We start from the raw sequence: 23531 nt of genomic DNA, 5'->3' as shown, positions 1-23531 counted from the left end.
ACAGACACTCAGGCCCTGACTGCCCTCTGTGAGGTCACAGTATGGCTTGGGCTCCAGGGCACCCCATGCAGAGGGGCCATGGGCAGGCCTGAGGTTCACAGTCACCAGTTGTTAACCTGAAGTCCCACTTTTTGCTGAAAGAGAAAAGAACCTAAAACCTGCCCTCTTACACAAGACCCTCAAACTGCAGAATCCCACCTGGCCCTTCCTCAGGAGGCCATTCTTCGTAAGAGACACACAGCTGGCCTGGTATGGAAGAGGAGAGAAGAAGCAGACAGCAGAGATCAGCCGAGGCTGCTCTCCCCCTGAATAACTCCCCCTTGCACACTAACCGCTGAACGTGCATGGGTCACGTCCAAGCCTTGGCAAAATTCTACCTTACTTCAAGTAAGGTAATCTTTTAATCTGCTCACACTCTCACCCTGGAAGGATGCATCTTCAGATGTCACGCATCCGGCAGAATAATGAGGAGGAGCACAGCTGCTTCTACCAGTGACACCACTGAACACTTCCTAGTTGACAGCGCATTCCCTATCGCCAGCCCATTGGTTCTTCACAGAATGTCGGTGGGGTAGGTAAAACGAGAATGATTATTACCCTCATTTTTTAGCTAAGAAAACAGAGACCAAGAACGGAAAAGTTCTTCTCTACCTGCTTTTCCTAAACTATCAGGCCACATCCCATTGTTTCTGACATGGAATTTAACTTAAGAAACCAAGTTCCAAGAGTATTTCTGAACTGAATGATTGAGGTAGAAGGAGTTTTGTCTCCTGACCTCACAGCAGGAAAAAGATCACAAAATTCACTCTGTCTTGTGGTGGCCAGAATGTGGAAGGTTGTAGATGGGGCACTTTTCCTTTTCCAGTGGTTGGGAAAACACTAGCCCCAAATCTCCCTCCTGGCTACCTCACCCACAGTCTCGGTTCTATAATCATCCTTCCCGCAGGCCCTGAATCTCTTTCCAGCAAAAACATATGGCACATTCAAATTGGGATATTTAGAAAGGTGTGGGCCAGTGTGCACAGGTATATACCAGTGTGCAGGGTCGTTAGCACTGCTAGTCCTGGTTGGGAGAGAGAGAATGCCAGAATAATCCAGAAGGAGAATGTCCTGGAGACAGAGCTCCCTTAGGAGGAGCTCTGGCCCTTGGCAGAGATGCAGACAGCCTAGGGAGACACTGCAGAGAGGAGCTGGGGAATGAATGTCCTCTCCTCACTCTCCCCATGCCACTCTCTGCCCGGGGTTCTCAGTGGCTGAACCCAACATGAAGCCCATTAATGCAGTTCATTCTAATCAAGGACAAGATCAGGGACAGGGACAGGACAAGGTGAAGGGTGGGTCTGGAGAGGGGCACATGAAAGCTACCAGCATGTTCCACTTACCTATTGCTATGTAACTGTCTTAGTAGCTTCAAACACCATTTTATTTTGCCCATGATCTTATGGGTCAGGAATGTGGGAAAAGCTCAGCTGGGCAGTTCATCTGTGCGCCATGGGGCATCAGCTGGGGCTTGCGGTTAGGGCTAGGGGATTCACTTCTAGGATGGTTCTTCTCTCACATGTCTAGCGCCTCAGAGCTCCTTGGCCTCTCTCTCTCCACATGGCATCTCATTCTTTAAGGCTGCTCCATGGAGCTTAGGCTCCTCACAGCTGGTCGGCCTCAGGGTCGTTGCACTTCTTATGTGGCAGCTGGCTTCCAAGAGCAAGCATTCCAAGGGACAGGAAGTGGAAGCTGCCAGTTTCTTCATCCTTGGGCCTGGAAACTGGCACGGTGTAACTTCCACCATATTCTATTGGTCCAGGCAGTCACAGAGGCCACCCCGACTCAAGGAGGACATAGACCCCACCTCTGAATGGAAGGAATGTCAAAGAATTTGTGGCCATCTTTAATCCACCACATGGCACAACATCCAGTCCTTTGGACAACCTGGAAATAAGGGGACCCAGCCCACAAGTGATTCAATCACTCACCACATGGTAACCTCTGAAATCTAATATTTCACCACTGTACCTTGGGTGAACATAAGTCAGAGGCTGTCACTGTGGTCCCAGGGATTCAGAGCATCTCTGTGAAGGGACAGCTTCATTAAGGCACTTGTATCATTCTTTTGGAATCTGCCCCCCTGAGCCCTCCTGCAGTCAGTCCAGGCTGTGTCACCTGCTGTGTTCCTGTAAGTTCCGTCAGTCACTGGAGTAGAATGTCCCAACACCCTCAGGGCCAGAAGAAACAGAACCATACGCCTTTTGAAACTTGGCATGTTGCAGTTCCGCACGTTCTGACTTGTTCATATCACTGAAGCTGAAGAGATTCAGCTCCTCAGAGCCAATGTGCCTGAGCAATAGGCCCGTTCTTAGAGGTGACACATGTCGAGTGCCTGCAACAGCGCCTCCTACGGCCAATGATAGCTGTTGTTGCAATTAATACTCATCTTGCCTTCAGGGGCCTCAGGCCTCCCCTACTGGTTGGCTTTATGCTGAGGTGTCCCATTAATCTTCCTCTTTGGGCCCCAGTTCCAAGCCTGGGACTGGAGCTGCCTCAGCCAGAGGGTGCTGTGGGCCAGAGAGCTCTGGGCTGAGAACTGTTGGGTGCTGGTCTGCGGTGAGGTAAGTACAGAGATTGAGAGTAGACATTTACAAACTTTTGTAGCAACTTGCTGGAATAATTCTATGACTGTTGCATCTGATAATAAAAACAGGGCCTATATTTTGAATGTCTTTTGATTGTTTTTCATTTCATTTTTCTAGTAGTTAATTTTAATCATATTTTACAAAAATATCAATCTGTGATGGAATAGAAGTTTTCAAAACCTGGGTCTTCACCACAGAGAGCTGGAGAAGCACTGTTACAGGCCCCCTTTTCAGGAGATGCTCTAGAGTCCTGCTGCTCAGGTCTCTGTCGACTCTGTCCGCTGCTTCCCCTTAAATAATAGTATAAAGGGTAATCATGAACCAAGCTCCCCTGCTCTAAAGACCCTGAGAAGCACGACCCTGCCTTTAGCCACTTGCCCTCTCCTGAAATGAGAGATGAGATGCCTTCGAAGTCTGGGCTTAGAAGGAGGAAGAGGAAGCTCAGGTCCGTTATGGTTATAAGGACAAAAATGATAACGGTTGTTCTCATTTATTGGGCACTTACTGGGTGCCAAGCACTGTGTGGGGTGCTCTACTGCATTCTCTCACTAAATCCCCACCATGACCCTAGAAATAGGCGTTATTGTCTCCCTTTTACTTGTGGGGAAGCTAAGGCAACTTGCTTAAGGTCACACAGCTTTAAATGACACCGCCCAAGTCCACTCCCAAACCCAGGCCTGTCTCTTCTGAAGCCCATACTCTAGGACACCACATGCTGTTTTAGAATCAAGCTTGGTTCTCAATCCTCTGTGTAGACACCACAGGGAACTGGACAGTGTCAGCATCTGTATGTTGGATCTTAAGTCACACATTTCTCCAGGAAGTAACTAGTTGGACTTAGAAGCACCAGAGCTGTGAGTCCCTACTGCTCTCTTGGGCAGTATGGAAGCCTGCAGTCAGCTGCCATTTCTGCTCTGCATGAGTGTTGCGGGGGAAGAGGAATGATCTACTCTGCAGTGGCTTGAAGAAATCCACCAAGGACCACGAAATGCCTTTCCTCTAGAGTGGAAAGGCAGCTCTGTACCAGGGGCCCTGGGATTGTTGGCAGAGGCAGTGTCCTGGGGGACTGAGTCAAAAGTTAGAGCCCCCAAGTGGAAATCCATAGGCAGGCCAGAGATGGGGATGCACTGTGCCTGCCAGAGAGAGGCAGAGAATCGTTGGTCTCCCCCCGTAGAGCCCGATGAGAACCAAGCCTGGCTCATGTATCTGGATGTGATTCTCAGGGCCCTGAGGTGCAGAGCTCCCAGGCTTGCTGAGTGAGCAGGCAGGAGGAGGAGAAACTGGATTGTCTTTTATAAAGAGAGTGGCTAAGACCATGGGATTTGAATCTGGTGTTGAAAATCCACTAATTAGGTGTGTGACCTTGGGTGAAGTTCAAGGGCAAAGCCATTCAACCTCCCTAAGCACCAGTTTCCTGGGAGTGTGCTGAGACTTAAATGAGATGATGCATGTAAAGTACTGGGCATGGGCAGAGTGTCTGAGGGACAACTGAATATTGGATGTTGTTATTGTTCTTCCTTAGGCTCTTCTCACACTTGTCCTTTCCTCACAGCAAAGTTGGCCCGTGATGACCAAATTCACATCCTCAAGCAGCACAGACGTAAAGAACTGGAAACGCGGCAAAAACAGCATCGGTGAGTTATAACATCAGACCAAATGACCATAGGGCCATGGTTTCTTCTATCTCAGGGGCATGGTATGAAATAAACCTGCCCACAGCTTCTGGCCCATCACTGCTGGTAAGTGATGACCAAGGCACCAGCTCTCTGTGGTGCGCTCCCCCAGGATCCACCAGACCACCACTCCAGGCGAGATGGTGAAGAGAGTTATGGAAAAAACTTGGGATCAACCATATTGGCATTTAGGAGGAATGGGACAGTAAAAGCTTAGGTTTACCTTAATGTTCTCCCACCTCCCATTGTAGGGATTACCCCTCACTTTTTGTCTTCTGATAATTTGGTTATAAAAGTGATATGTAATCTACAAAAAAATTGACAAATCTTTAGCTAACAGACCAAGAAAAAAGAATGAGAGGACTCAAATTATTAAAATTAGAAATGAGAGGGAACATCAATACCAACCCCACAGAAATTAAAATAAATAAAAGACTATCCTATGAACAACTGTATACCAACCAATTAGACAACTTAGGTGAAACGGACAAATTCCTAGAAAGATAGAAACTGCCAGAACTGACTCAAGAAATAATCTGAATAGACCAATCACAAGCAGAGAGATTGAATTAGTAATTTTAAAACTTCCCACAAAGAAAAGCCCAGGCCCAGATAGCTTCACTGGTGAATTCTACCAAACATTTAAAGAATTCGTACCCATCCTGCATAGACTCTTGCAAAAAACAGAAGAGGAGGGAACATGTCCCAATTCATTTTATGATACCAGTATTATATGAAAACCAGATAAAGACATCATAAGAAAACTACACACCAATATCTCTTATGGGTATAGATGCAAACATTTTCAACAAAATACTAGGAAACCAAATTCAGCAACACATAAAATGCATTATACAATGTGACCAGGTGGGATTTATCCCAAGTATGCAAGGTTGGTTTAACATCCAAAAGTCAATTAATGTAATACACCATATCAATAGAGTAAAGAACAAAAAAAAAAACCAGATCATCTCAATAGACACACAAGAAAACATTTGACAAAATCCAATACACTTTCATGATTAAAAAACACTCAAAAAATAGGAATTGAGGAAATTTCCTCCACCTGATAAAAAGCATCTACAAAAAACTCAGAGTTAACATCATACTTAATGGGGAAAGACTGCATGCTTTCCTCCTAAGGTCTAGGTGAAAGATAAGGATGTCAGCTTTTGCCACTTCTATTCAGCATTGTACTAGAGGTTCTAGCCAGGGCAATTAGGCAAGAGGAAAAAAGTGGCACCCACATTAGAGAACAATAAGTAAAACCATCACCATTCACAGATGATGTGATCTTGTATATAGAAAATCCTAAGAAATGCACCAAAAAACTATGGGAACTAATAAACCAGCCAGGTTGCAGGATACAAGATCAGTATACAAACTTCATTTGTTTTCCTGTATGCTAGTAATCAACCATCTGAAATGAAAATAAGAAAACAATTCCATTTACAATAGCACCAAAAGGAATAAAATATTTATGAATTTAACAACAGAAGTCCAAGACTTGTATGATGAAAACTACAAAACATTGTTGAAATTTAATTTTATTAATTAAAGAAGATCTAAATAAGGTGAAAGACATCTCATGTTCATGGACCAGAGGACTTCATGTTGTTAAAACAGCAATACTCCCCAATGCAATGTACAAACTCAACACAATCCCTATCAAAATCCCAGCTGACTTTTTTGCAGAAATTGACCAGCTGATCCTAAAAGTCATATGGAAATGCAAGGAACACAGAATAGTCAAGACAATCTTGAAAAAAAAAAAAGTTGGAGGACTCACACTTCCCAATATCAAAATTACTACATTGCTACAGTAATCAAGACAATGTGGTATTGGCATAAGGATGGATATACAGATCAATGAAATAGAACTGAAAGTCCAGAAATAAGCCCTTACATCTATGGTCGATTAATTTTCAACAAAGGCAGCAAGATAATTCAATGGAGAAAGAATAGTCTTTTCAACAAATGGTGTTGGGACAACTGAATAACTACATGCAAAGAATGAAATTGGACCCTTACCTCACACCACATATATAAATTAAAGTAAAATCGATCAAATACGTAAATGTAAGAGCTAAAACTATAAAACTTTGAAGAAGACAAGAGTAAACCTTCATGACCTTGGATTTGGCATAGGATTTTTACATATGACAACAAAAGCATAAGCAACAAAAGAAAAATAGATAAATTGATGTCATCAAGTTTAAAAACTTTTGTGCTTCAAAGGATACCATCAAGAAAGTGAGAAGACAACCCACAGAATGGGATAAACTATTTGCAAATCATATATCTGATAACGGACTTGTATCCAGAATTTATAAAGAACTCTTACAACTCAATAATAAAAGACAAATAATCCAATTTAAAAATGGACAAGGACCTGAATAGACATTTTTCCAAGGAAGATATACAAATAGTCAATAAGCACATGAAAAGATGTTTAACATCATTATTCATCAGGGAAATGCAAATCAACACTGCAATGAGATACTACTTCACACTCACTAGGATGGCTAGAATCAAAAAGTCAGATAATAACAACCATTGGCAAGGATGTAGAAAACTTAAAACCTCCTTACACTGCTGGTGGGAATGTAAAATGGTGCGGCTGCTTTTGAAAACAGTCTAGTAGGTTCCTCAAACTGTTAAATAGAGAGTTACCATATGATCCAGCAATACCACACCTAGGCATATACCCAAGAGAAATGAAAATACATGTTCACACAAAAACTTGTACATGAATGTTTATAGCAGCACTATCCATAATAACCAAAAGGTGAATACAACCCAAATGTCCATTAACTAATGAGTATATAAATAAAATGTGGTATATCTATACATTGGAGTATATTTCAGCCATAAAAAGGAATGAATAAACAGTTCTCCAGAGAAAATATATGAATGGCAATAAGCACATAAAAAGATGCTCAACACCATTAGTCATCAGGAAAATGCAAATCAAAACCACAAGGAGATACCACTTCACACCCACTAGGATGGCTAGCATCAAAAAGACAGATAATAACAAGTCCTGCCAAGGATGTGGAGAAACTGGAGCACTCATACATTGCTGGTGGAATGTAAAATGATGCAACCACTTTGGAAAACAATTTAGTAGTTCCTCAAAATCTTAAACAGAGTTACCTACTGGCAGTTTTACTCCTAGATATCTACACAAGAGTAATGAAAATATGTCTTGTACAAAAAATTTGTACACATATATTCCTAGCAACATTATTCATAACAGCCAAAAAGTGGAAACAACCTAAATTCCATTAACTGATGAATGGATAAACAAAATGTGGTGTATGCATACAATGGAACACTATTTGGCATTAAAAAGGAATGAGCTATGGATTCATGCTAAACCGTGGATGAACCTCAAAAAACATTATGCTAAATGAAAAAGTGATTTGCAAAAGACCACATATTGTATGATCCTATTAGATGAAAAGTCCAGAGTAGGCAAGTCTATGGACACAGATTAGTAGATTACTGGTTGCCTATCGCTGGAAGTTGGCAATGGGGCATGGGGAATGACTATTAATAGGTAAAAGGTTTCTAGTTGGGGTGAAAATATTCCAAAATTAGATTATGGTGATGCCTGAACAACTCTGTAAATATACTAAAAACCTTTGAATTGGATACTTTTAAGGGGTGAATTTTATTGTATGTAAATTATATCTCGATATAGCTGTTTTTAAAAATAATACATGATCTAGACTGCTCATCTGGAAACTGGTGGTCAGTGGGCTGTATCCAGCCTCTACATATGTTTGATGGGTCATTGTGGAGTTCTGAGTCAACAGAGCTTTTATTCTCCGGGTGTCCCCAGTCCAACACCTGTCTGTTGTCCATATGAAGGCTTCTTTCATTTCCTACTTAGGCCCCTGGAGACATTTGAGTTGGAGACTCCTTCCAAGGGAAAGAGTTGAAAGGAATCATGCTAAACAGTCAGCATGGTTACCTGGGCTGTGGAGGGTTTTGGGGGAGGGATGACACTTTTCCACATCTTTCTCTATAGTTTAACTGCTTACAAGGGATACGTAGTATGTCAGGGTTTTTTTAATCTAATAAAGCAGAAGAAGAGAAATAATGTAGAGGGAGAAAAATACCTGTAATTCATCCATTTTAACTTTTACTTCTTTGGGATTAAGCTGTATATGCAACTTGGCATTCTCCTTCTTTTTCCCCCTTAGAAGTACAGCAGAATCATTTCCCCATATTTTAAAAATCTCATCACAAAAATATTATCACATTATTCTACTTTTTATAGCACCATAATTGTCAAACACCAGCCTGACTAGACATTTAGGAGGTTTCTAATTTTTTATTCTTATAAACAGTGTGAAAACCTTTGTGTGAAACTTTGTGTGCATTCTTAAGTATTTCCTTAGGATAGGTGCCAAGAAATGAAATTACTAAAGCAAATAGTATAAGTTATTCATAATAGTATAAGTATATATTGACAAATTTCTCTTCAAAAACCTTTAAGCAGTTTTCACGAGAAGTGTATGGGTACCCACTTCACCAGCACTTACCATACCTGGGAAGTATCTTTTTTTTTTTTTAACTTTTCTGATTTGTTAAGGCGTCTGTCATCTCTCAGTTCCTTCTCCTTTCCCCTACTCTCGGGGACCCACTGCTGTCAGGTGGTTGAGAAATCCCCACTGAGACCACTGATCACCCCAGCCTCAAAACTATCTTTAGCTCTATCTTCCTTTCCATCAAAAACTTACATTATCATGAAACAGAATGAATAAATGAGAAACAGAGCCATACACACATGGATACTTGATATATTACAGAGGGCACCAATGATGAGCAGTGCCGGGGCCGAGGGGCATCTGTACAGAAGTGGGAGAGAGAGGAGGACAAGAAGAAATTGGACTCTACTTCATGTCATTCAGAAAACTTAGTTTTAGGTTGATTAGACTTAAATGTTAAAGGCAAAACTATAAAGCTTTTAGACCTAAACTTTTAGGAGATTACTCTTCATGGCCTCAAGGAAAGAAAGATGTTTCAAACAAGACTCAAAATGCACTAACCATAAAGGAAAAGAGTTAAGTTCACCTACCTCAAAATGAGGAACTTCTGTTCACTATGAGACACCACAAAGAGAGTGACAAGACAATTCACAGAGTTATGGACAAGAATTATTATTCATAATATACCAAAGACCCCTACACATCTATACGAAGAAGCTTGTCAGTTCACTAGAAAAATGGGCAAGGGATTTGAGAACAAAAAAGATGCTCAGCTTCATTCGTAATCAGGGAACCGCTGTTACTACACACACACACACCAAAGTGTTAAAGAAGGTGTTGAGGGGTAGGAAAGCTCACGCACTGCTGTATAAATTGATACAACCTCTGTAGAAAACAATTTTGCAATGTCTAGTAAAACTGAAGCTATGTTACAATCCGTGACCCAGAAATTCTATTCTGGATCCAAATCTGTGTGCATGTGCCTCTGGATACATGTGCACAGCTGTTCACAACAGCAGTATTTATGAGAGCCAAAATATGGGAACCACACAATGTCCATCGACAGTAGAACAGATAGATAAATTGTGATGATCCTACCCTGCAAGGAAAATCAGCAAACTGCAGCCTCACAGAGCAGCATGGATGAACCTCACAAATACAGAGTTGAAGAACAGAAGCCAGACACAACATGTCTGGCCAATCCCTAAAGTTTGGAATTACATTGTTTAGGGAAACTTATATAGCAGTGGACAATAAACAATAGCAAAGAAATGATTATCATAGAAGTGAGGATGGTGAGTGGGAAGAAGGGTCTGAGAGTACTGGCAATGTTTTGCCTCTTGATCTGCATGTTGGTTATACAGATGTTTTGTGCATTTTTCTGCGTGTGTGTGTGCAGAAGGAGCCCTACATCCCCATGGTAATAGGAAACAGCTTCCAGAGAATCAGGCTAGTTCGTGTCCTGTTAGGTGAGTGGACAGCAAGTCTTATCAGTTCCACACTAACTCAGACTAAGATGTTAATGGCTGATAAATTAGTCTTATAGACATTTGTCTTAGCCCAGTATTTTCCAAAGTGTGCCCTGGAGCATTGGTCCCAAAACTTTCTCCCCAGAAAAGGGTCCCATGGTAAAACAAGTTTGGGACACTGTTTGTCACATCTCCCTCCTGGAGGTTCACAATGCACGTAAACATTGAGGATTCTGAGAAGGTCTATAGTAATGGACCACAGTTAACTTTTTTTTTAACCCAGTGTTTCCCAAGAGAATTTAACGTATGACTCTTAACGTCCTGCAGAGCAGGTGCTCTGTGGAACACCCTTTGGGAAACACACCTTTATCACGGACAAGTAGTGTGTTTGTTTCACAGGGATGTGGCTTTGGGCAGAGCCTAGGGAGAGGGGCAGAGGGCTTTTCTCGTGTGATAATTTGCCCCTTTCTGAGATCTAATCATCATCTTTTCTTCCTCCTTCTACTTATTTATCCTTTTCAAACCCCCTCTTCTGCTTCCGTTCAGGAAACGCTGAACTTTGCGCTGTCTGCATAATCTTGGAGAGTTCCTCTTTTACATGAACTCTCAGGCTTCCAGATTAAGGTTTAGAAATAAAGTAACAACTAAGAATATCTCCAATATGTCAGAAAGCCAACAAGTCCAGCGGGCCCTTGTCACTCAATCAGCCAGGCAGAGAGATGGAGAAGTCAACACAGGTCATAACCCACCATCCATGTTCTCTCACTGTGACTACATATCCTGTGTGACACACACACACAGAGAAACATATAGTGTAGTGGTTTCTAATCTACATCATTCAATCTAATCACTCTGTGACTTGCTTTTTTCCACTCATCATTCTGTTTTGAAGAGCAACCACTTGACACAGACAGATGTCGTCCATTATTTTAGCTTCTGTACAGCGCACCATCTATGAATCTGCCATGTTCACCCACTCTCCTGCTGATGGACACGGGAGCCATCTTTCATTTCTAGCTCTTAGAAGCCGCACCATGCCGCAATGAGCTTCCTCATAGGTCTCCAGGTGCTCTCATGGAAGAGTTACTCCAGGGAACATTCCTAGAAGTAGATTGCAGCGTTGCAGACCACATTTTAAGTTTTCTAGATATTGTTGATTGTTTTCCAAAAGGGTTCTGCCGATTCTCACCCCAGCAGCTGTTTCTGAGAGTTGCGATTTCCCTACATCATCAACGCACTTTGCATCTTGAGACGTTTCATTCTTGTCAATCTAAGGTGTGTGAAACAGTATCTCTTTGTTTCCTCTTTCTTAAATTGCCACGTAGCTCTTGCTTTATGTGAATGTACCATAATTTATTCAACCATTCTCCTATTGATGGACGTTTAGCCTGGTTTCCACTTGTGTGTTTGGTTGGTTTTGGTATTACAAACAGGGCTGCAAGAAGCAGCATTGTGCAAACATCTTGATATGCTGGTGCGGTAATTCCTGTCAGATGAATTTCCAGAGTTAAACTCCTCTGCGTTGCCTATTCTTTGAATTGCCTATTTATATGCTTTATTTTTCTGTGTTTTTTTATTATTAATCTAAAGGAGCTCTTTATATTAGGATAGTATCCGTTTGTGATATGTATAACATATATCATTTGTCTTCTGTTGCTTTTGTCACAGAAGACTTTGGTTCTTTATTTTCTCAACTATATGTATTGTTTTTCCTTTATAACTTTTGGGTTTCCTGCTTTGCTTAAGAAGGCCCTCCCCACCCTGATGTTACATAAATACTCTTATATTTTTGTCTAATACTCTTATAACTTTGTTTTTAACTTTAGGCCTTTCATTCGTCTGCCATATATTTTTATACAGGATGTGAAGTAGAGGTCAAACATCCCGGGATCATTCATTAAATAATACGCTCCTTCCTACCGCCTTGGGATGACGCCCCCAGCACCCAGAGCTGGCGCAGGATGGCAGTCATATGCACGGGCTGAAGCTAGTGCCTGGGCTCAGCTCCCACTCACTGCCACTTACTCTGTGTCCTGCGAAAGTTGTTTCGTTTCTCTGTGCTTCAATGCCCTCATCTGTAAAATGGGGGAAATATTAGTGCTACCTCATAGGGGTTTTGAGAGAATTAAATAGGTGAAACTGTGAAAACGCATAGACCGGTATTTGGCACAGAGAAAGCACTCAGTAGGTATTAGCCAGTTTTTTATTATAGTCACACTATCTTCTTGGGTCTGTTTCTGGACTTTGTGTGTTAGTCTGTTTTTCTACTCCACGGCCCAGCGCCATCTTCTGATTATCAGAACTTTTTAGTAAATGTGAATAGCTATTTTGTTATCTCACTGTTCTTTTTTAAGTTTTTCATGATGAGAACTGCTTTGAATTACATATAAATATGCTATGGACTGGCATTTTAATGACATTCGGTCTTTCCATCCAAGAACACAGTGTGTCTTTCCACCCATCCAGATCCTGTGTAATGTCCTGCAGTAGAAGTTCCAGTTTTCTTTCATGCAGGCCTTTCACCTTTCTGGTTACTTTGTACCAAGGGAAATTAGCTTTTGCCATTCTGGGTGGGATATTTTTTCATTTGTAAATAAATATTGCTGGGATAAAGATAAATTACTCATTTTTTTTAATATTTACTTTGTATTGACACTTTACTAAATTTTTTATTGGATCTAATCATTTTTTAAGTGAGTCTTTTTAGTTACCTAGTTATTTTATCATGTTATCCAAATGATAATAATTTTATCTCTTTTTTTATGTTATTTACATCACTGATATTTTTTTTCTTATTGCCCAAAAAAGTAACAGTAGCAATGATGAACATCCTCTCTGGATCTTGATTTTTGAGAAAATGCCTTTGATATTTTTGTTTGTTTAAAATTATACTTGCTATTGTTTTCTGATAAATGCTCTTTACTGTGTTTGGGAACATCTTGGTTCATTCTAATTTCATTTTTGTTTGGCTGAACTTGTTCAGTTAATTTCATCAGAAAGGTTATGTGGGTAATCTGAGTCCGTGCTTGTCCCTGCCCTCCCCCCCCAAAAAATTCTCCTGCCCTCCTCGATTACTTGACTTGGTATAAGAGGCTTAGATGATGATATAAAAAAACTCTATAAACACTTTACCCTGTCTCCCCATTTTCAGTATGGCAAATGAGAAAAACCTAATGATAATTTGATTATTTTTCTCTTCCCAGAAGCTCATGAGCTTGGGAAGCATCTCTCTCTTCTCTCTCTCCCTTCGTCCCTCCCTTTCTCCCTTCTCCTTTCCCCCCATCTCTCTCTCACATCTCCTCTCTCTTCGACATTTTAAAATTTAATCAGTATATATCTAGGTATGCCTTTTCTCTTTTTTTATGCCTAGGATTTACTCAGAAAATTGAGGTCTTTTCAGCTTAAGGAAGTTTTTCATTATTTCTTTGATTTTTACTTCTCCATATATTCCTCTCTCTCCTTTTGGAACTCATACCCTCTGCATATTTTAAATCTTTTGTATCTGGCTTTCATGTCTCCCATGTTTTCATTCATGGCTTCCATGTCTTTGTGTTTTTGCTCTGTATCTGTGTTACATTTTCTTCCATTTTGCACAGAGCAGTGCCTGGCACGTAACGGGAACTCAATGATTAGTTATTGCATGAATACATTTTGTCTTCCTGGGGACCAATCAGATCCCATGGTGACCATTCTCTTTTTCCACTTCTATATTGAGTTTTCAATTCAGAAATCATGTTTTGTGGTTGCAGAAAGCCTTTTTACATTATAACTGTGTCTCCTTAAGCCTTCTCTCTATTTTTTTTAAGAAATTAAATGTCTTTTCTGCTTCTTCTGTCTTTCTGCCTGGTCGTTCAACTTGGTCTTCCTCATTGGAGTATGATTTTCTCTTTGCCTGTTTATCTATGAGTATAAAGGCCTCTGGCCCCTGACTGTCAGGTCTCTCAGGCAACAGTGACCTGCCGTGGAAGGGACATGCGTGTTTGGTTTCAGGTGCCAGTAGCAAGTTAGCTGGCAAACTGTCCTATCTCCGTGCACTGAGAGGCCATTATCTCCTGAACACCCGAGGTGGGGCGTTTCTGCCCATCAGTGCTGCCAAGGGGTTATGGGGTCCTTTCTGTGCAGAGGAAACGTGCCCATATCTCTCCAAGTAAACTCTATACTTCAGAAAATGTGAATGCATTTGCTGGCACATTCTCCTCACTGGGCTCAATGTTTACAGACTAAAAAAATCCAGCTCCACTGAGCTCTTAAAATTATTTAGAGGCCTTGGACTTCCCAGTGGCATGGAGAAAGTGGTTAGCAATATTTAAATTGATATGAATAATGATAGTTAACTAATTGATGTTAATACCAGTGGGGCTACCAGATAACTGCCTCAATTTTAGACATATATCGGAGATGCCGTGAATGATTTTCTAAAAGAAAGAAAAAAATCAATACATTAGTTGATGTTTGTACACCTGTCCACATTTTTATCCTTGTTAATGTACCAGCATTGGGGTTAATACGAACAACAAAGTAGAAGGTTTTCTTCAAGTCTAGGAAAATAGAATATTGTAAGTAAACTGATAGTGAGAAATGCAAGGTGCTATGTAACAGAAAACGCTTTTCAAAATGCATTTGCTCTAAGAGTGATCATATCCAATCCCTGTTCACCTCTTCTGCTCCTGATGAGAGGCTCACTGGGCCAACAGGACACCACAAAAAACAGTGTGGATTTTTGTGACAGTAAAAGCACAAGATGATATTAAAGAGATTCAAGACTTTTTAATCACCTAAAATCTCAATCTTTTACTTTCCTCTTATAAAGGAGATTTAAAGGGAAGGAGAACTAGGAATACAAAGGGAAAAGCTGAAATCCTAGAATGTAAATTTTGGTTTTTAAACAACTATAAGATCTTTCTCCCTGCCCTAAAGAATCTAACAGGGTTTTGTTTTGTTTTGTTTTTGGAGTAAACAAAAGAAAAGTAAAATTAAAAAAAAAAAAACATAAATACCCAGACTTGCAGGATAAGTTTCAAGGACACCAGGATCTACAGATTTTGGCTGCATAGAGTACATGGCCTGTCTGTGCAGAGAGCTAGTTTGATTATAACAATTTCTAAACTTGCTACTGGCAGTGGTCTCTGCCTGGAGATCCTCACCCAACCACCCTGCTGCCTTGCACACCCTACTGAGAAGGCATGACCACTGTCCCCTTTCCCCCGACCACCACACACAATACAGGGGCATGTTGACTGAGCCGCTGCGACACTGGACATCCAGGTTGGGTGTGGTGGGGCAGCCTCAACACTTCTACCTCCAGTGACCAGCAAGGCAGCTCTATGCCGGGGAGTCATTGCCATTGAGTGTTGCCTCAAATAACCGAGGCCTTCTGCTGCTTCCTTTCCAACTTCTTGTTACGCACTGGTGCACACCTACCATTTGCTCCCCCTCGGCTATAAGCCCAGTGTCTGGTGCAAGGGGCCTCAGGCCTCCCACTGTGATGCTCAGGCTACAGCAAAGTTGGCCGCCACTGGACCTTGGGAGGGATCCCTGAACCTCGCTAGATGCACGCTCAGCTCTAACGTGTTGACCTGGTGGGGGGCACATCCTCAGACCACGTGGGCAGCCTTCAGCCTGAGGGGACCAACCCAAAGGCCAGACATTTAACCCAGTTTTCTTCTCCTTCTTTTTCATGCTCAGATGGATGGAGTGGAACCCTGGCTTCCCCTTGAGTATCGATGCCAAATGTCACAAGGATTTACCCCGAGATATCCAGTTTGATAGTGAGAAAGGAGTGGACTTCGTTCTGAACTACTCCAAAGCGTAAGTTTACGAGAACTTAGGGACACTGGGCAGCCCCTCAGTGGCTGGGGCTGGAGGTGGGACCCTTACTCCTTTCCTCTTGGGGGCCTTGGGCTGGGGGAGCAGCTCAGCTGAGCAACTCATCCCAAATTGTTTGATTATATCTTGGCCATAGAGTGACTCCTCAATGCACAATCACAGGACAACCTGTATCTAAACAAAGTTACAACCTGGAGGATTCCAGACACCAAAGCTGTTTCCAGCCCAAAGTAGAGGTCTTTACTTGGAATGCCCCGTCCCCACCCACATCTTATCCCCTCTATGGCCAATTCAAGGGTAGACAGGCTGTCACCTAGATGGCAGGGCTCTGCAGTAATAATGGCCAGCATGCCTGTGCTGATCCCTGGCATGCATCCCTGTCCCCATTCGTCCATCACAACAACCCATGAGGTAGGCACAGTCATTATCCCCATTTTGCAGTTGAGGAACCTGAGGAATACGGAAGTCAGATATCTTGCTCAAGGCCCCTGCTAATAAATGGCAGAGACCCCAGTTCTGTGCTCCCTCTTTGTGGTTAAATTACTGCAGAGTTTTTAAAGCTCACTGCACCCTGAGACTCTCTGGTTGCTTGTTAAAAATGTGGAGCCTCAGGGGGCCGGCCCGGTGGCGTAGTGGTTAAGTTCTTGTGCTCCGCTTCGGCGGCCCAGGGTTCGTGGGTTCGGATTCCGGGCGCAGACCTTCGCACCCCTTATCAAGCCATGCTGTGGCAGGCATCCCACATATAAAGTGGAGGAAGATGGGCACTGATGTTAGCCCAGGGCCAATCTTCCTCAGCAAAAAGTGGAGGATTGGCAACAGATTTTAGCTCAGGACTAATCTTCCTTGCCAAAAAAAAAAAAAACTAGAGCCTCAGCCCCACCCCAGGCCTCATGGGGGGGCCTTTGAATCGGCACCTTGACACTTCAGGGAATTCTCACAATCATGCAAATCTGGAAAACCCTAAATACGTGATTCTGAAATCTGACAGAGCCTTAGAATGCCTTCAGGAGCTTCAGCACCTCCGGGTGCCAGGCGACCCCACAGCCAGGATGAGAGTCTCCCAGGGTGGGACCCTAGGCCCAGGTGGGCATATCCAGGAACCAGATGGATGGGGTGGTGAACCACCAACCCAGTCAGTTTCTGTGGCAACATTTGCTTAGTTGCGTAGCTGCTTCCCTCAAGAAAGGCACGTCATTTGGTCGGACTTCTGAAAGGTAAGTGCAAGAAGCCACACACCCAGGCCTGAGCCAAGGCCTTCCTCCTTTGGACATTTTAGAAGAACTGTATACACACACACAGCCTCACAATCAGCCTCCACATCAGAACCACCATATGCATTTGTCTCCCTGAGGCTGCCTCTGAGTGAGAGGGAGGAAATAGTAATTGCCTGACACTCATCAAGCCTCTGCTAAGTGCCAGCTCACTAGGCGTGGGTCCTTTTACATAGACTCATCTATTTAACCGTCACAGCAATGCCGGGAGGCAAGTACCGTGTTTGAGGCTTTACTGGAGCCAGGTCAAGGAATTGGCAAAACCAGGATTTGAATCCAGGTCTATTTGGGTCCAAAGCTGGGGATTTTTTTTCCCTGCTACAATCAGGATCAACTGGAGAGAAAAATTGAAACCAAACATCTGGATTAGTAACACAGCAGTACCCAACATCCGGCTCCCTGGAAACATCATGGCAATTAAATGTCTCACTTCCCACCCAGGTATTGGCATTGTTGAATGAAAGGCATGTGGCTTTAGTAGGGCAGGGCCCATACTAGGATGGGACAGGTAGGATAGAAGGCCCTTGTAAGAGGGGCAGCTGAAGAGAAAATGATAAGGATGGCGAGGCAGTGAGGTCAGAGGAGATGATACTGCTCTGGGGAGTAGCACCACCTCTGCTTAGTGATGGTGGAGGGGTGGATGGATGGATGGTGGGCAGGTGAATTGATGGGTAGATGGATGGATGGTGGGATGGATAGTGGAGTGAAGGCCAGGCTGTGCCTTTCTTGTGTCTGTTCAGTGTTCCTTAATTTTGTTGTCATCTTTGTATCTCAGGAGCCTAGAACAGCAGCTACCACAGAATAGGTGCTCCATAAAGTCTGTCACAATGAATTGAATGTGTCCCAGCTGGCCCCTCAGGGGCCTTTGTTGCCACCTCACTGGCTCTCACTTTACACACACACATTCTCTCTCTCTCACACACACACACACACACACACACAATTACCTTTTCCTTCTCATGTATCCCTGTCTTGGGTAACAGCAGTGTAGATCAGTGGTTCTCAATCCTGGCTGTGTGTTTAATATTACAGATTCCATGGCACCTCACCCCACCCCACACTGCCCCGCTCAAACTGTTAAACCAGCATCTGCAGTCCAGGCACGCATATATTTTAAAAGCTTTCTGAGGGATTCCAATGTGCAGTCAGAGTTGAAACCACTGGCCTAGATGAATCCCTTGGGCTCATCCTCCACCCAGTTGCATGTGGGGTCACGTCCATCTCCTGGGGTCTCAGGGTACGTGTCCTCCTCTCCCAGCTCCACTTTCTCTCCCTGGGACACCACCTCTCTACCTGCTCCCCCAGGCTCCATCTCACACAGCAATTGGAAGCTCATTCTCAAGTGCACGTATAGTTTGCTGGAGGCTCCTACTACAAAGGCAAATATAATTCTTTTACTCTCCTATGTAAAATCCTTTGGCAATTGCCCCAACCGCAGGTGAGAGCCCAGGCACCTGCACAGCTCCCTAGCCGCCTCTCTTGCTCCCACATGCAGAGGACACTCCAGCCATGTGCATGCAGAACTAGTTTGCACAGCATCTTCGTGCCTCCTTGTCTTTGCACGTGCTGTTTCCTCTCCCTCAAAAGCCCTTCTTCCCTTCTTTGCCTGGCTAAGTCCAACTCATCATTTTTCAAGACTTGAGTGAGGTGCCCCTTCTCCCAGAAGCTCTTAGAAGCCCCTGGGCCTGAGTGAGGTCTCCTCCCTCTGCTCCCTGGGACTGGCCACACAGACCACCATCTCTCCAGTGACACTATCGCTCATCTTTGTCCATATCTTCCATGTCACTTGGCCCCTTGAGCTATGGACTGTTTGGTAGGAACAGAGCAAAGAAATCCTGAAATGGGCCCTCAGCCCCTCTTGGCACAGCACAGCTGGACGGTTAGCTGAGCACCACCTCTGTTGGCACAGTGAGCTGAGGACCATGAGGTTCTAAGAAGGAGATAAGAGAGGCAGCCCCTGCACTTGAGAAGGTGCAGCCTGAGTCAAAGGGACTGGACCACATGGAGGCAGCTCAGAGGGACCCCACTGCGAGAGATGGAGGGGTACATGGGAGATGGCTCTGGGCCAGTGGAACATGATCCTAGGGAAGACGTCTAACTTCTCTGAACCTCAGTGTCTTCTCCTGAAAAATGAGACCACAGCTCCTACTCAGGGTTGTTGTGAGAATATAACAGGCCACATATGTCAACCCTGCGCAGAGAAGTTTCTCCCTAAAGACAGCGTTAGTCTTCATCCATTCTTGGTAATGGGGTCAGGCCAGCCAGGACCCACTCCTCCACCATCACACAACTGCTGAGCACCAGCCCCCTCAGATCAGCCCATGCCCTCAAGGGCTCCCAGAGGGACTCCCACTCTGTCTGGTGTTATCTCATTATGGGGTCCAGGAAGCCTTCAGATCAGAAGGGTATCTGGCCTGGCCTTGCTGCTGCCCAGGCAGACACAAGTGGGGGCCTAGAGAAGTGGCACAAGGATGCTCTGGCAGCGAGAGCATCATATACAAAGGTCGGACGTGGCTGGGCCTGTCACAGAAACAGACAAGTTGCGGAATTTCCTGGTGGATCAGAGGAGGAGCAGCTGAGTGTCTACTCCCCACTCCCTATCTGCAGCTGAAACTGGACTGCAGAAGGTCAGCAGGGCTGATAAGGGAATATCCTCTTTAAAGGAAATTGAGAAAGAGAGCTTCCTTCCCAGTAGAGTAGAAAAGTGCAGAAATGTGACTGATTTCTGGGAGAGGGGACCAGCCTCGCGCAAGGACCAGGGTGCTTGGACCTTCACCCTCTACACATTTCCCATGAGGTGAGATCCGATTGGGGCAGCTCCTTGAAGGGACATCCTTCTCCCCACAGGGGCTCCTCACCCTTACCAAAGACGTCTTCGTGGGATGGCAGCATCAGAAATGCTGCCATGACCCACAGTCAACCACTGTGGGTCTGGATTTGCAGTGTTCAGTGAGAAATGGGGAGATGTGAGAGAAATCAGAGCTGCATTGCAGAAGCTTGACGTGGCAGCCTTTGAAGGTCAGACAAGAGAGCCCAGAGGTGGGGTAGAAGCTGAATGAAGACAGGGAACGGGAAAGTAGGGAAGACTCGGGATGTGGTATAGATGGACCTGGGATCCGCTTGGAATTCAGGTAACAGTAGGGAGTGGCTGAGGGGAGAAGCCAAGGCATCCCTGACGTTTTGCATCTGGCTTGTAGGGAAAGGGGGGTGGTCGTTAAAAAGGGAAGCTGGGGAAGAAGAGGTTTGGAGGGGAAGATGAATCCAGTTTGGGGGCATGTTGAGGTTAAGAGCCCTGGGCAGCCAGCCTCTGGTGGTGAGGCCCAGTGGGCAGTGGGACATGCAGCTCAGGGCTAAGCAGGTTGGGAGCCCTGCAAGGGACACAGGAGGGGGTTCAAGGGCCAGATAGAGGCTTTGTTGGACGGGAGGGAGAGGAGTGTGGTCTGACAGCAATAACTCCCCCCTCCTCTGCTCCCAGCCACACAGACTGGCCGCCTGATGCATGTTTGAGGTTGAGCAAAATTACGTATCTGGCAGCTCCCTGAAAGGAGTTGGTGGTGAAGCGAAGGAAAGAGCAGACCCCGGAGATGAAAGGCAGGAGCCCAGAGAGAAGAGATGGCATCACAATGGATGGGGCAGATTCTAGCAGGGGAAGGAAGAGACGAAGCAGCCCGGTTCCCAGTGATGCTGGGGCAGGGCCCTCGGAGGCTGGGAAGGAGCAAGAGAGGGTAAGAGGAAGGGGTGGAGAGGAGGGAAGTTGAGAGAGCCCATTCTCTTGGCTTGGAAACCAAAGCCATGAGTTTTGAGCGGGAAGAAGACCCCACACCCTCATATTGCCACCCAGCTCAGAAAGAAGTTGGCTCCACCTCACCAAAGCACTCGTAGAAAATAGGATTCTCCCCCTTAACTTCACAAGTGCTACCCAAAAGCCCCCAATCTTCATGGAAATTTTAAAAGTCATCTCTTCCTTCTTCTAACTGATGCCTATATGTCTGTATATCAATCCCATTTAGCTCTATTGAATTTTGTTATAAAATCAGAGATATGTCCCATTGGAAGATAAATTTGCTGGGAAAATGTAAGGGAAAAAAATCCCACCTGAAAGTTAGGCAAACCTGGAAAATTTTAATTATATTTGCTAAAATAGCATTTTGTTGTTGTTGGTAAAAATGGGTCATAAGGGGCCAGCCCTGTGGTGTAGTGGTTAAGTTTGCACAGTCCCCTTCAGCAGCCCGGGGTTCACAGGTTCAGATCCTGGGCGCGGACCTATACACCACTTATCAAGCCATGCTGTGGCAGGCGTCCCACATATAGAGTAGAGGAAGATGGGGACGAATGTTAGCCCAGGGCCAATCTTCCTCAGCAAAAAGAAGAGGATTGGCAACAGATGTTCACTCGGGGCTAATCTTCCTCACCAAAAAAAAAAAAAAAGGTCATAAAATAAGACATAGTTAGGGGCTGGCCCAGTGGCATAGTGGTTAGGTTCGTCTGCTCCACTTCAGTGGCCTGGGGTTTATGGGTTTGGATCCTGGGCACAGACCTACACACCGCTCATTGAACCATGCTGTGGTAGTGACCCACATACAAAAAATAGAGGAGGATTGGCACAGGTGTTAGCTCAGGGATAATCTTCCTCAAGCAAAAAGAGGAAGATTGGCAACAGATGTTAGCTCCGGGCCAATCTTCCTCACCAAAAAATAAATAAATAAATAAGACATAGTTAACATAAAGCATAAAGTAGTGTTTCTCTAAAAAATGGTTTGTTCTATAGTCAAATCAATTTGGAAAACACTGCAACCTCTTCAGCAGTAGTTCTCAAACTATACTTTGCATCAGAATCCCTTGGAGGGCTTGTTCAAATCTGGATTTCTGGAGCCACCTCCAGAGTGTCTGGTTCAGGAGACCTGAGGGGGGGCCTGGGACTCTCATCTCTAACAAGGTCCCAGGGCGCTGGTGCTGCTGGTCTGGGGACCACACTGAGGACCCCTGCTCTACGGGATTGTAAGGGCTTGAGAAACCCTACATAAGGAAATCTGCTCAATGTCGCTGCCCGTGCTCTCCAGACTCCTCAGCTTGGCTTGCCTTTGGGGTCTGGAGGCCCCTCCCAGAGCAGGTGACCCTCAGGGCACAGGCGGGAGAACGGGGTTAAAGGTGCCTTTACCTTTTCCCCCTTCTTATTTTCCTCTCCTCCTCGTGTCTTTCTCTGCTCTTCAGTTTAGCTCAGCCGGCATTTATGGAGTGCCTACTGTACCCTGGCCCCAGGGCTGTTCTAGGTACCAGCAATCTTGCCTTTTCTTTTCCTGTGCCCCTCCCCCACGTCTGCCTTAAGCCTGCCCTGGGACTAGAAAAAGAAAATGCTGATTCCCACCATGAAACAAACTCAGTAAAGGAAGGTGTGGTTTTAACTTAATGTGGCTATTTTTTCGAGGCCCATTCTAGGGCAGCTGGGCTCCTCCGGGACACTGGGCAGCTGCACCAGGCCGTTCTTACCTAGGGCAGCAAGGACAAGCAGCCAGGCTTCCCGGTGAGGGGATGTGGGTCCAGACAACATCTCTCAAACATCCCCGTGCAGTTGGGTCACTGTTCACACAGGTTCTGATCGGTGGGTCCGAGTGCAGTAAGGGCCTGCGTTCCCACCCAGTCCCCAGGTGACGCTGCTGCTGCTGGTCCTCAGACCACACTCGGAGGAGCGAGGTTATACTTTGCTTTCCTGGAAAAAAAAATCTACTAATCTATTAAAATTATAGCAACAAGAATCAACTCGTGTCTAATTACCCTTTATAAGCAAAAGTTTGCCTTATTTAGAGCCTGGTCGGCTGGAGGTTGAGTCTAACTCTAGCTGCGCCCTCATGGGAGAGTTGTTTTCTGACCCCTAGTTTCCTTTAAAATGAGGCTGAAGATGCCCAACTGCTAGAATTGCTATGAGATTTACAAGAAGTTGTGTGTGCAATGCCCCGTGGTGATGTGCGGCACACCCTGGGTGAGCTCCTCTAGGCTCTCCATTCTGGGAGGGCTTTCTCCTCATTCCTGAGCCCAAGGAAGGAGACCGGCCAGGGAGCTGCCTTCTCAGGCATGGTCACTGCCTGTTTGCTGGCTCTTCTGGGCTCCCACCGCCCCTATGGAAGCAGGCCCAGAGCAGGCCACCTGCTGCTCCGCTCCTCTTTTCACA

At 44.6% G+C, this 23531-nt stretch overlaps 1 protein-coding gene across 4 annotated transcripts in view; it reads left to right on the top strand.

Moving 5' to 3' along the window:
* The window catches only part of ALOX5 (arachidonate 5-lipoxygenase), a 56917-nt gene that overhangs the window by 8564 nt on the left and 24822 nt on the right, over positions 1–23531 (top strand). For all 4 annotated transcript variants that reach the window (XM_004432428.3, XM_087431854.1, XM_087431853.1 and 1 more), the window contains 2 exons: positions 4180–4261; positions 15954–16076. In XM_004432428.3, coding sequence (XP_004432485.1) covers positions 4180–4261; positions 15954–16076 — 205 coding nt within the window. The remainder of the gene's footprint in view (positions 1–4179; positions 4262–15953; positions 16077–23531) is intronic.

Source organism: Ceratotherium simum, chromosome 6, assembly GCF_057802395.1.
Source record: "Ceratotherium simum simum isolate JZ-2026a chromosome 6, ASM5780239v1, whole genome shotgun sequence".
Lineage (NCBI taxonomy): Eukaryota > Metazoa > Chordata > Mammalia > Perissodactyla > Rhinocerotidae > Ceratotherium > Ceratotherium simum.
This window is presented reverse-complemented; position numbering and strand designations above follow the sequence as displayed.